The sequence below is a fragment of the Tympanuchus pallidicinctus genome, unplaced genomic scaffold (genome assembly GCF_026119805.1).
Source record: "Tympanuchus pallidicinctus isolate F22 unplaced genomic scaffold, pur_lepc_1.0 scaffold31, whole genome shotgun sequence".
Classification (NCBI taxonomy): domain Eukaryota; kingdom Metazoa; phylum Chordata; class Aves; order Galliformes; family Phasianidae; genus Tympanuchus; species Tympanuchus pallidicinctus.
The window spans coordinates 3,546,268-3,558,689 of record NW_026294749.1 but is presented as its reverse complement, the minus strand read 5'-3'; the positions used below and the strand labels follow the sequence as shown (position 1 = coordinate 3,558,689).

Sequence of the window (12,422 nt, the reverse complement as noted above, 5' to 3'; positions counted from 1 at the left end):
ACCCACAGCTGTTGGCATTTCTGATGGTGTGCAGAAGGCTGGCCAGCAGTTCACTGTGACCTGCTGCAGTGTCCTGGGCCAGAAATCAGGTTTCATGCCCCCCTAGTGCTGTGGCTGTATTCAGATGCCTTTCATTCTGCTTCATTTCATTCATCTGCAGAGTGGAAGCGTGGCAATCCTGCCTGTCTCCCTGCAGTTGAATGAATATCTGCATAACTCAGATCTCAAGGAGCTTTCTGAGCACAGAGTAAATGGTTTAGACGTTTTCTTTTTGTTGTTATGAGTCATGGGAGGAACTTGTCATAGATCTATCGGAGCTTCTCAGACACGTGGGTCTGTCTGTGGATGCTGGACGTGGCACTGACACTGAGTGACTCATTGCTCCCTCAAGACAAGAAGAGGTTGTGCAATCAAATGGAAATCATATTTTTTACACAGATAGAGCATGTCACCCTGGAGAAACCCCAGACAGCTTGCAAGCACTGACTCCGGCACGTAGAAGCTGTATTGAGATTTGCAGCTGCAATTGGCTACTACATGCCTGTGACAAGGCTGCAGTGGAACTTGGAAGAAGGGACACAAAAGCTTAGTGGAAATGAGCTTTTGAAAGGCTGAGAGAAGCGTGAAAAGATGGTACTGAGCAATGTTTTCCTTCTATTGCTGGATGGAATGCCCAGATCCCACATGGCACTCAGCACACATGCTGGATGCTGCTATCTTTCTGTCCTTAGGCCACCAACAGAACCAAGGCTGGGTGTCAGCATCCTCAGGATGCGCTTGAATCCAGAAAGGATGTGAGGCTGCTGCAGCTCCCAGCACAAGGGCTGAGGCGGGCTTCTGCTCAAACAGCACACAGCCACGTTTCTAGCCTTGGAAATCCCTGACAGAGTGTCAGTGGATAACAGTGCTGGTTATCCTATAAATCATGGTCTGTCTGAGGTTCAGGTTGCTTTTGGTGGGGAATGAAATGCCTTTTCACAAAGGATAGTTTGTTATTGCAGTGACCATGGGACTGGCTGCACTGCTGACCTCTTCCCCATCTTTTTGGGTGCTTTTTACTTTGCTGATGGCAGAATTTCCATGAATCATCTTTTCCTCCCTGCACTGAATAGTTCTTGCTAGTTCTGAAGCCTGGGGCTTGTCCTGGCTCATCTGCACACAGTTTTCCCCTCTTTCTTGAGCACCAAGTGCCAGTGTCTCAGTCCAGCTCTCCAGACAGTCACCCTCTTTCATTACTTCTTACAGTCCTGCCACAGCCTTTTAACTTTTCCGTTCTCGACAAAACCAGCCGGACAAAATCAGCTTTGATTATTTTCCTTCCTCCTCCCCAGGCAGGGAGTGGAGCTAACAGCCTGCCGCTGTCCCTGGCAGCCCCATGCGTTTGCTTTTCCTTCCTGCTCTGTTGGATACAAGGCTTAGCACAGAAAGCAAATATCCCACCTGGTAGTTTGGTATCTGTATGTGATACTGGGGGCGCATCCGATTTCCTAGCAGAAGCGTCAAACTGCTGCTGGCACTCAGTTCGTGTGAGTGATGATTATAGAGGGTGTAACCTTCAGAAATGTCACTCAGTCCCCAGTTCTCTGGGGAGAAGAATTTTCGAAAGTGAAAGAATTCTTAGCACTACCAGCATAAATGCAGAATAAATCCAAGAAGGGTGTGTTACCTGTTAATGCAGCAGCAGACCAGACAATAGCTGAGCTGACAGAACGTGCTCTCGCAGGGATATGTTACCACAGCTCCTTTACTGTATTTTCAGTCCCGTGGGGTCCCAGCAGGCACCTCCAAAATCCTGTGTCCCACCCCTGAGCAGCAGCTGAAAGCATCCCTCGCTGCTGCCTGTTGGAAAGCAGGAGGAGCCATCTCCCAGCTTGGCCGTGCATTTGGAGAAGCTGTGCCAGGCGTGGCCGGAGCTCAGCACTTGGATGGTGTCCTTCCCCAGGGCTGAGAGGCAAATGCAAGCACCAGGTGCCACAAAGCTCACCTTTGTGCTTCTTCTGGGGCAAGAAAAATCAGGTGAAAATCATCCCCAGAGCTTACAGAGAACCACAAATGGGAAAACTGGGAAAGAGAGAAGGACAAAGGAATTCACAGCATTTGGGAATAATACCTTCCTGCAACAGATTCAGGATCTGAGCCAGCCGCTACCGAAATCAATCGAAGGAGCACCTGCTGTCTTCTGAGAGCTGAGGATAAGCTGTTAATTATAAGCCTTGCTTATCGCTCGCCCAAGGTGCTGCAATCGGGCTGGCAGAGGTGTGCCCTCGGCCCCACAAAGCCTGCGTGTGCTGCTGGGCAGGGACTGCCAAAAAAACAGGGCTGGGAGCAGAGGCTGCATCTGCCACCCGTCCCAGTTTGGTAAGGACGCTTCCAGCCTCATAACCCAAGTGATCAAAGCCTTTGTTTGAATCCTGCCGTCTGGAGAGGCTGCGCTGCTCTCTGAAAGCAAAGCGCAGTGCAGCCGCCCCAAATCCTGCTTTTCTCAACTGCAAGTTCCTGGCATCCTGATCTTCTCCTTCCTGCCCAATGCAGGAGAGCAGCTGATGCTGGGGAGAGAGAAGAAAGAGATCTTTCCAAACAGCCATTTTATTTTTCTGTAATCCAGAGATTTAACATTATATATTTGAATGATCTGAGGCCATTTTTTCCTCCTCCAAAAGCATTTTATTTTTCTTTAGCATACAGAAAGGTGTGTATCAGAGGCACCTGAGAGCAGCCAAAGCCTGATAAGATCTTTACAATCCATTTGCACAGCGGTGCCTTTTGCAAAGAGAAAGAAAGTGTTAACGAGTTGACAGCAGCTCTGCCTTGCAGGGAGCTGCGCTGCTCTCCGCAATGCTGCTGCGGGGAGGGGAGAGCGGGGTGGTGACAGGAGACCTTGACAAACGCTTTGTTCAACCCGGTTACCGAGCCCCTGCTTCATTAACGCACCACGTCCTAGCGAGCAATGGATTCGGTAGAATGCTGAGCCCATAGGGACGCGGGGCAGTGTGCTGCTATTGGGTTTTCAAGGATGAAAGTCCTCGGGATGGACGAGAATAAGGTTTAAACAACAAGGCTTGAAGCAAAAGGCAGCATTTCCCAGACATGCGTGTTGCCTGTCGTCGTGATTCCAGAGCATGACCTGGGGACTGCAGATGAAGTTCCAGCAGTGTTTTTGCCCTCTAACGTTGCAATCTGCCACCAGAATCTCCAGCTATGCAAATCTGCCCCATCTCGGTTCAGACCGCACACAAAGAGACTGCTCAGGACAAAACCGACTGAGAGCAGATTGCAAGAACTACTCAGACTAGCAACTGAGTATTTTCTTTCATCCCTCGCTCTTTTGCATTCAGTGAATTCGTTCCACATTAACGTAAGAAACAGCTGCATCAGCACTAGTGCCGGGCTGGAACGCTATTAATATTTATGCCCGGAGAGCCGTGCACACAGGCACCAAGTGCCCCCCTGCCATTGGCTCAGGGACCACAGCACCAATAGAGCACCTTGCCGTGCCCGGTGTCCATGCGAGGAGATTTATGTGAGGATCGATTCCTCATCAGCACTCCTGCATCATCTCGGGAAAACTCTGCCCTTCTAATTGCTCGATCATTTCCTCATCACGGACACCATTTCTCACCTCCCTTTTGTGCTGCAGTGGTTCATAGTCACCTACTCCGCACGGTTTGAGATGCTGTTAGATGCTCACACCGCCCTTTGCTGCAGTGAGGGCACACCTGTGAGCCTGAGCACGGATGAGCCAGAACAAGAAATGCTCACACTGCGAGCACTGTAGGGCGGCAGCTCTCCCTAGCAGTCATCCTTCCCAGCCCTCCCTCTTTTTCTTCCCTTAGCATCCTACAGAAAGGCTTTCTGTGCCACTGCTGATCCTCCCCTGCCCTGGAGCTACCCATGATCCTGTTCCTATAATCCTCTTTCTGTCTGCAGTTTTACCTTCTCCTATCTGGCGGGGCTCTGCTCTAATGACTTTCTCGGAGCTTAGCGATTTTCTCAGGATCCTGGGCCAGGCTGTGCAGTGAGGCTGTGCAGGAGTGGGAGCAAGCTTGCAGAGAAGGCATGCCAAGCACGCAGCCTTGTGCTGCTTCGCACCCTCTCCCTCCGGCCAGCATGGGTTGAGACAAAAACGTTTCCTCAACCTGGACACCAATGTGAAATCCTCCCAAATCATAGGATCTTTAGGGTTGAAAAAGACCGCTAAGATTATCTATAAGTCCAACCATCAACCTGCCATCACTATGCCCACTAACTGTGCCCCTACACCATGGAGCTCCCCAGCCTCACACATAGTTGCCAGGTCTTTGAGCCATTTGCATCCTCCTGGGGTGCCCCTGGATGAGGATGTATGGTAGGCACACAGTTTCCAAAAGGAAGAGCAAGTTCCTCCTTGGGAAAAGCATCGCGATGAGCACACACACTGCTGCAGCACATCGCACCAATGCAGATATCACAAAGTGAAACGATGAGTCCTTCCCTGGGGCATTCATTGGCTGCCAAGGGCCACGTTCTGCCCCCTGCCAGGGCCTCTGGCTTCCATCAGCCATCACTCTGGCAGTAGAGGGCTGAAGGGGATCACATCCAGCTCCCAACTGGGAGGATGCAAACCCTAACAGCACCGGGAAGAGCATGCATCGGAGAAAACCGGCCCGATCCTCCAAGCTTCATTAAACGGGCTCTGTGCTGAGGTCACTTTGTGCCTCCTCTCACTCACATGGCTGACAGGGATGGCTGCAAACAACCCGGGAGCTGCCGCTGCCTGGCTCATGTAGCCACATCACTTTTACACCATGGGAAATCAGCCCTGGGAGCGAAATTCTTGCGGGGCTTTTTGTTCCCCTCCCTTTGCCGCTCAGCCTGTTTCTGCCACCGGGCCGGTTGCCTGGGGAACTGCTGAGGGTGGCATCCAGCCCGCGGCCGGCAGACACGGGGGTGCAGGGAGGAAAAGCTAGGCAGCAGAAAGGAGCGGCCCAGCAAGCCGTGGCCCTGCGGAGCATTTGCAATGAGTGCGCCGAGCCCTGCCCAAAGGCTGCCGCAGTTATCTGGGTGGCTCCCGTGCATGGCCGCAGCCTTCAGCTGAAGTACATAGAAAAACACAGACCTGCTTCTCCCCCCTTGTCCCCCATATTTCATTTGGAAATAACCTCTTTTTTATTTTCCTGTCTTTTTCTTTTTCTTTTTTTCTTTTTCCCTTCCAGTCTCAACAAGTTCTATAGAAAACACAGGCACGTATTCCTCCTTTTCAAATCTGTGAATTAATTTCTTCTAGGAACAAGCATGCAGAGTGGGTTTCTTTCTGGTGCTAATAATCCGTTCTCTTGAACTGGGTTTTAAAATGGCTTCCTTCAGAGCCTGGAGCTGCTGGCAATGAGCTTAGCGTAGGTAAGGAGGATGAGCGAGATCAGCTACTCCCTGCAATGCCAATAAATCTTGTAGCAAGCAACTAACACACAGCGTGTGGCACTCGGAACACCTGGAGATAACAGCGGCAAGCACTCGTGGTCCCGGCATTTTGCACTGGCTCTGCCGCAGCCGAGCTGAGCCGTCCTTTCAGCAGCAGCAGGGGAGAAAGGCACCGCTCGGTCAGCACCTGCAGCATGCGGTGCTCCGAGGGAGCTGCTGTTCTGCGGGCTGCTTGTTAGGCGAGAGATGGTAGAGGCGTCCACCCCACCCTTAGTGTGCCGCAAAAACCTTTCGCGTGGAATTCAAAGTACACATTGCCGGCGAGGCGTGCTCAGCCAGACAATGGAATCGCTCCTGGCTCAGCCCAGCGCAGACAGCTCTTATGGGGAGTGCAAGTGATGGGATTTTTCCCCAGATCCCCGTGGAAGAGACAACCCCGCGGGTGCGTTTCCAGCCCCACAACCCCCCCCCCAGCTGCGGCTCTAACAAAGGGAGGTGGGACGCTCTGGCACGGAGGCAGAAATCAGAGGCACGGAGACCCGCGGTGCGGTCGGGTCGCGCGGGAGGCCGGCGGGGACAAAGAAGACGAGCGGTGACAAAGGGCAAAGGGGGGCGAGCCGGGTGCCCCCGGGACAGCCGCACCCCGATGTCGGGCCGTTCCCCGGCTCGGGGCAAGGCGCTTCTTTCACATCTGGGGGAAAAACCAACAAGCGGCCAACCACACCGCCCCGCTGGTAGCGTGCGTGCCCTGCAGCTGGGGGCAGAGCGCACCGACGCCCCGCAGGCAGCAGCCTCCCCCCCTCCCAGCGGCGGCTGTCGGCTCACGGAGGTACTCGCGGACCCCCCCCGTGACAGCTCCCGCCCCTCCCGGCACCGCCCGCCGCTGCGGCAGCGATGGGCGAACAAAGGGCCGAGCGGGCGCCGAGGAGCGGCGGCGCCGGTACCGTGCCGGTGGGACGCTTCGGCACCCACACGGTGAACGCAGCCCTGGGGCGCGACCCCCGAACCGCCGCCCCGGCCCACACACCCGTGCAGCCCGCGCCTTTGTCCCCGGTGCCGGCGGCGGGGCAGGGCGGGGTCCGGGCGTCGGCCCCGGTGCGCGAAGGGCCGTCCCGAAGCCCCGCCCTTATTCCCGCCCCCCGCTCCCCGCTACAGGTTCCGGCGCCGCAGCCCCGCCCCGCTCTCGCGCTCCCATTGGCTGCGCGCCGCTGCCGCGTGACGTCGCCGAGGGGCGGTGCGCAGCGCCCCGATTTAAGGCGCGGAGCGGGGCGCGGCCGCTGCAGCGCAGAGTGCGGGAGCTGAGGGAGCGGGAGCAGCGCGGCATCGGCGGACACCGGCATCATGCGTGAGATCGTGCACATCCAGGCCGGGCAGTGCGGCAACCAGATCGGCGCCAAGGTACGGGCCGCCGCCCCGCCGTGTGCGTGGCGATCTGCCACGTGTTCGAGCGCGCCGGTCTCCGTGCGCTCTAAAGCGGGGCTCCCATATGGGGTCCTCACGTCCCCAGGCACGAGCGGTTCTGCTCGGCTCCTCCTTGCCGGCGGCTCCCGGTCGCGTTGCAGTAGTTCCGTGGTGCGGGCGTGGCGCGGCTCCGAGGTGGGCGTGCGAGGAAGCAATTCTGCTTGCCGCCGTCTCAGTGGGCTGCGGGCTCCCAGGGCGTCGGTGTCACAGCCGAGCACCGTGGGGCGGCTGTGGATCTCCACGCGCTGCGTGGCGGGGCGGTGGTCGGGGGGGCGGGGCCGCGGTGACGCCCCTGTCCCTCTGGTGGTCCCTGCAGTTCTGGGAGGTCATCAGCGATGAGCACGGTATCGATCCCACCGGCAGCTACCATGGGGACAGCGACCTGCAGCTGGAGAGAATCAACGTGTACTACAATGAAGCCACAGGTAACTGCTCCGTGGAGTGGCTTGCCTCCTCCATCTCCCCTGGGAGAGAGTACAGGGACCTCACATGTGTGCTCTCTTCTGAGAGCTGTGTGCAGCATGTTGTTTCCTGGCACAGCTCTGTAGCTGATTTGTGTCTTTGCCCCTGATTCGCTCTTAAGAATGGCCTTGTGCCATTGGTGGTGACTTACAGGGAGCCTGCGGTGAGCACAGCAGTGCTGCTGTGGCTGCAGGGCCGTAACGCTGCGTTGGTTCCTCCCGCAGGTAACAAGTACGTCCCCCGTGCCATCCTGGTTGACCTGGAGCCCGGCACGATGGACTCGGTGCGCTCCGGCCCCTTTGGACAGATCTTCCGACCCGACAACTTTGTCTTTGGTGAGTGAGCGTGCCGTGGAGGCGTCCCCCAGCGTGAGCGAGGTGCGTGCAGGAGGCTCGGAGCAGGCGTGTGAGCGAGCCGGGGCGCTGGATGCCAGCAATTCCCTGGGGATGGGAACGAGAGGGGTGCGAGCTCTGTGGGGCGGGCGGCGGTGGATCTGCGCTCCTTGCGGGGGCGCTGACGGGGCTCGCTGCTGCCGGTCTGCCCGTAGGTCAGAGCGGGGCCGGCAACAACTGGGCCAAGGGGCACTACACCGAAGGCGCTGAGCTGGTGGACTCCGTGCTGGACGTGGTGAGGAAGGAGTCGGAAAGCTGCGACTGCCTGCAGGGCTTCCAGTTGACCCACTCGCTGGGCGGCGGCACCGGCTCGGGGATGGGCACCCTGCTCATCAGCAAGATCCGGGAGGAGTACCCCGACCGCATCATGAACACGTTCAGCGTCATGCCCTCTCCCAAGGTGTCGGACACGGTGGTGGAGCCCTACAACGCCACCCTTTCTGTGCACCAGCTGGTGGAGAACACGGACGAGACCTACTGCATCGACAACGAGGCCCTGTACGACATCTGCTTCCGCACCCTGAAGCTCACCACTCCCACGTACGGGGACCTCAACCACCTGGTGTCGGCCACCATGAGCGGCGTGACCACCTGCCTTCGCTTCCCCGGCCAGCTGAACGCCGACCTGCGCAAGCTGGCGGTCAACATGGTGCCTTTCCCCCGGCTGCACTTCTTCATGCCGGGCTTCGCCCCGCTGACGAGCCGCGGCAGCCAGCAGTACCGAGCCCTGACGGTGCCCGAGCTGACGCAGCAGATGTTCGACTCCAAGAACATGATGGCCGCCTGCGACCCCCGCCACGGCCGCTACCTGACGGTGGCTGCCATCTTCCGAGGCCGCATGTCCATGAAGGAGGTGGACGAGCAGATGCTCAACGTGCAGAACAAGAACAGCAGCTACTTTGTGGAGTGGATCCCCAACAACGTGAAGACGGCCGTCTGCGACATCCCCCCGCGTGGGCTCAAGATGTCCGCCACCTTCATAGGGAACAGCACGGCCATCCAGGAGCTCTTCAAGAGGATCTCGGAGCAGTTCACGGCCATGTTCCGGCGCAAGGCCTTCCTGCACTGGTACACGGGCGAGGGCATGGATGAGATGGAGTTCACGGAGGCGGAGAGCAACATGAATGACCTGGTCTCGGAGTACCAGCAATACCAGGATGCCACTGCTGATGAGCAGGGTGAATTTGAAGAGGAAGGAGAGGAGGATGAGGCATGAAGTGGAAATGGGTAGAAGTCAAGTGTAGTCTGAGCAGGCAAGTGTTCATTGAGAGGAGAAATCTGTGCAGTTGTGCTGAAGCATGCGTTTCTTAATTTGGTGCTCTCCACTGTTGCTTTTGTCAGCAGTTTTGTATCCTCAACTGTCCAATGTAACAGTAGTTGCAAAAATACTTCAGAGTCTTCTGTTGAAATGGTTAACTTCTCAAACATAAAGGCTTTTTGTGTTCTAAACTGTGTCCTCTGCCTTATTTCTCTCTAGTTCTAGAAAATAACTCTTCTAGTTTTCTGTCTCTTTCACTTCTCATTCTAAGCCTTTACCCTCAGTGAAAGGTTTAAGTCAATAAAACAAGATTTTTCAGGCCATTAATTCTGCAGAATACATAAACTGCAGTTACTCAGCTTAAGTGAGTTGTTAATGTATGGGCACTGTAAGAGGGAAGCTAATCCACAGGCACTGTGAGTTCAATATTAGGCACTCATGTTTAACAGTTATTCTATTGTTACAGAGAAAGCTGCCTTAACTAATAGAAACAGGATGCTCCACTTGACAATATTGCAACTTCTATTTATGGACATACATGGTAGTGAGGTCAGCCAGAAGGTATTGAATGCCACATTACAAACTGTCAAAGCTGATCTGACAAGATAGCTGCAGGCTTCTCAGCTGCCATCTAGAGCACTTCTGATTGAGCTTGTTTCAGGGCATATATGCTGTGAATATGGGTGGCTGGCTGTGGATTTACTCGGTCCTTTGCTGTCCAAGCTCTGTGATCCTTCCTCTCTAAGTAGAAAGAATTCATGCACAGTGTATGGAGGATCTGTGCTCTGAGCACAGTAGTAGTTGAGATGTTAACTTGAATTCTGTTTTGAGGTGTAGAGACTTTCTCCAAGTTGAATGTTTACAAAGAAAACAAAAAAAAAGACCCAACAAACCAGCCACTAAGTGGGACCTTCTCTGTAAGAGGGAATGGCCCTTCAGGGCAGTCAATTCCCTTTGGGACCTGGGAGGAGATGACAGGCAGGTTTCCAAGGAACATGACTCAAAGCTGCTCGGAGCATGAACATGGTCCTGGAGTAGTCGTGTGCATATCCTGACAGTAGCTGTCTCTCACACCCCAATTACGTATTTACACTGCTGCTGTTTGATGCTCTCAGTAATTGCAACAAGAAGTGGACCTCCAGCCAGGCAGCTGAGCAGTGCAGCAGGATCCTCGTGTGCATCTTTGCTAAGGTAAGCTCAGCTTCTTTATGGTGAGGGTGGTGGGATTTGTCTTTGTGTGCATAAAGGTCACAAGAAGCCTAGGTGAATTTGATATGTAGTGAACCTACAGCATAGTCATCAGTTATTATAATGCCTGAGACTCTTCTACAGGATGAGAATAAAATCCTACACTTAGAATAGTTGTTACCCCATACGTGAGCTTACAGTTCTTAGTTCCCCCAACACTGCTTAGGGAAGGGCTCTTATGCTTAAAAAAAACCCAAACAAACAACATACTTTGAGAGCTATTAGTAGTGCTACAAATACTGTGGTCCTTACTGCTCTGAAGGACAAGCAATCCACATATTTGCAAGCTCTTGTGTGATCCTTTAATGGAACTCTGGGAAGGCATTACTGGAATCAAGACTTAATAGGGAGCTACTGTGCACTAATTATCTGCCTGTTTTGGCTCTGTTAATGGACTGTACTGCTTGAGCATACCATTCTCTGCTGATGGGCTTGTTTCCTCCAGTAAGATCTGAGATTGTGTGCAGAACAACAAGCTTTTCATACTGTTTCTTTCCTCATCTCTATCCTGCGTTCCAGGTGAAAATTCTGAAAAGAGAGGTGAGAAGCATTTAAAATGCCTGAACAGTCTGTAAACAAATACAGCACTCACAGTAGCACTTATATTTCTTAGAATTTGAGCAGTTCTGGGATTAACTATTACACAAATCGAGGTTGTTCTAGTCACTGAGTTACTGTGTGTTGCCCCTGGGCCTTTGAGAAATAACAACCTGTCTGGTTGTCACAGTAACCTTCCCTTGAAATTACTCAACTGGATTGTGCTTGAACCTGTTTGTCATAAACAGCTTGATTCCTAAAGGTGAGAAGGGAAACTGCAGAAGAATCTCAGTTTCTCAAAAATATGAGAATCTGGTGATAGTGATAGTAAGGATTCTTCTTTCTACAGTGGGACCTTAAAGTTTCACTGTTGTTCAACATGTTCAGATCCTTTTTCTTAGTGCAATGGCTACACCTTCAGCTAACGCTTCAGTATAGCTACCCAAGAGAACTACAGCTCCTGTATTAGAAGGTAGGACACCTTCCTATATTGCTTTCTTTGCAACGACGTTGTTGTTTCTCCACTTCCTAGAGGAAGAGAAACCATAAGTAGTGGTACAGACACACGTCCATCCTACACAGCTTATTTGCCAGCCATAGTCGTCCCTCCTCCCCCCCCCCCCCCCTGCAAAAAAACCCCACACCTCCCACGTAACTTTAGTAGGAATCAAGGATAATACAGGAAAAGTGGATACCAGGAGATTTAAAAGGGAAGCTTTAAACTGTTTGATTTTTTTTTGTTGTTGTTTTGCTCTTTTTCTGCTGTACCTTTGAGCATTATCTGCATCTGCCACCTAGGGGACCATTCATTATAAAATCTGACGGCTGGCTGCTATATGCCAAGCAACAGACAAATGTATCTTCATGTGTTCACAGCTCTACTTCTTTCATGAAGAGCAGAACCACTGAAACTATTTCAGATTAGATAATCTGATTGCCCTAACCTGCATCAGCTGGCGATTTGTTCTTATATGTGTGATAAACAGCTGTAAGATTTAAGGTCTTGCATGAAGCATCCTTTCTGGAAGAAATGATGGTAGATGCTACTGCCTCAGTGGGGTACTGTTTAAACCACGTGTTGAGAGGTTTTATCAAAAAATGGTTTCTTTCATTTAAATGCAGTAATGGTGACCTGTAGGAAAGCATCCTCTCCTGTCAACAGTTAAAGTTGATGGTGTCAGGGAGGAGAGCTGTCTCTTTCATCTGCTTTGTTTGATGTCTGGCATTTTTAGGTGTTAGCAGAACATCTTTGCTAATGCAAGCTGAAGAGAACAACTGTCTGCAGGTAGAGGTGTAGATGATAAAGCTAAATAAGGCTGTCAACTTTAAATAAAAATGGGGTGAGTTTTAGGATTTAGTAACCTGAGATGGCAACTCTTTCTTTCCCTGTTCTAGGACCTCAGTCTAAAGATATTGTGCAAACAATGTTCTGGAAGGATAGTCCAGTATATGGGCTAGGTCTGAAAGAAACAAGTGTGATACCTTCTGTCACAGATATCACATATCTAGTATCCAAAAGCTTGAAACATTCAAGTATGTGCTGAGAATGTCACCCTACATCTGCTTTTCAACAGATGTTTTTCAATCTGTCAGTTTGGAGTAATAATTTTCCTTCACTCAACATACGAGAAGGCCTTCTACACCAGAATAGGGTTGCATTTAATACA

At 52.7% G+C, this 12,422-nt stretch overlaps 1 protein-coding gene across 1 annotated transcript; it reads left to right on the top strand.

Annotated features, from left to right (window-relative positions):
- Nucleotides 1-6,667: 6,667 nt before the first annotated feature.
- LOC128087722 (tubulin beta-2 chain) lies at nt 6,668-9,161 on the top strand. Its single transcript, XM_052697586.1, has 4 exons — nt 6,668-6,795; nt 7,175-7,283; nt 7,545-7,655; nt 7,868-9,161. The coding sequence occupies exons 1-4, from the start codon at nt 6,739-6,741 to the stop codon at nt 8,926-8,928; spliced, it is 1,338 nt and encodes a 445-aa protein (XP_052553546.1). The 5' UTR covers nt 6,668-6,738; the 3' UTR covers nt 8,929-9,161.
- Nucleotides 9,162-12,422: the final 3,261 nt, after the last annotated feature.

What these genes read in the sequence shown, in the direction of transcription:
- LOC128087722 (XM_052697586.1), top strand. Translation starts at nt 6,739, where the DNA reads ATGCGTGAGATCGTGCACATCCAGGCCGGGCAGTGCGGCAACCAGATC. An exon ending in GCAACCAGATCGGCGCCAAG is followed by an intron (nt 6,796 to 7,174) that starts GTACGGGCCGCC and finishes TGGTCCCTGCAG; the next exon opens with TTCTGGGAGGTCATCAGCGA. An exon ending in GTACTACAATGAAGCCACAG is followed by an intron (nt 7,284 to 7,544) that starts GTAACTGCTCCG and finishes TTCCTCCCGCAG; the next exon opens with GTAACAAGTACGTCCCCCGT.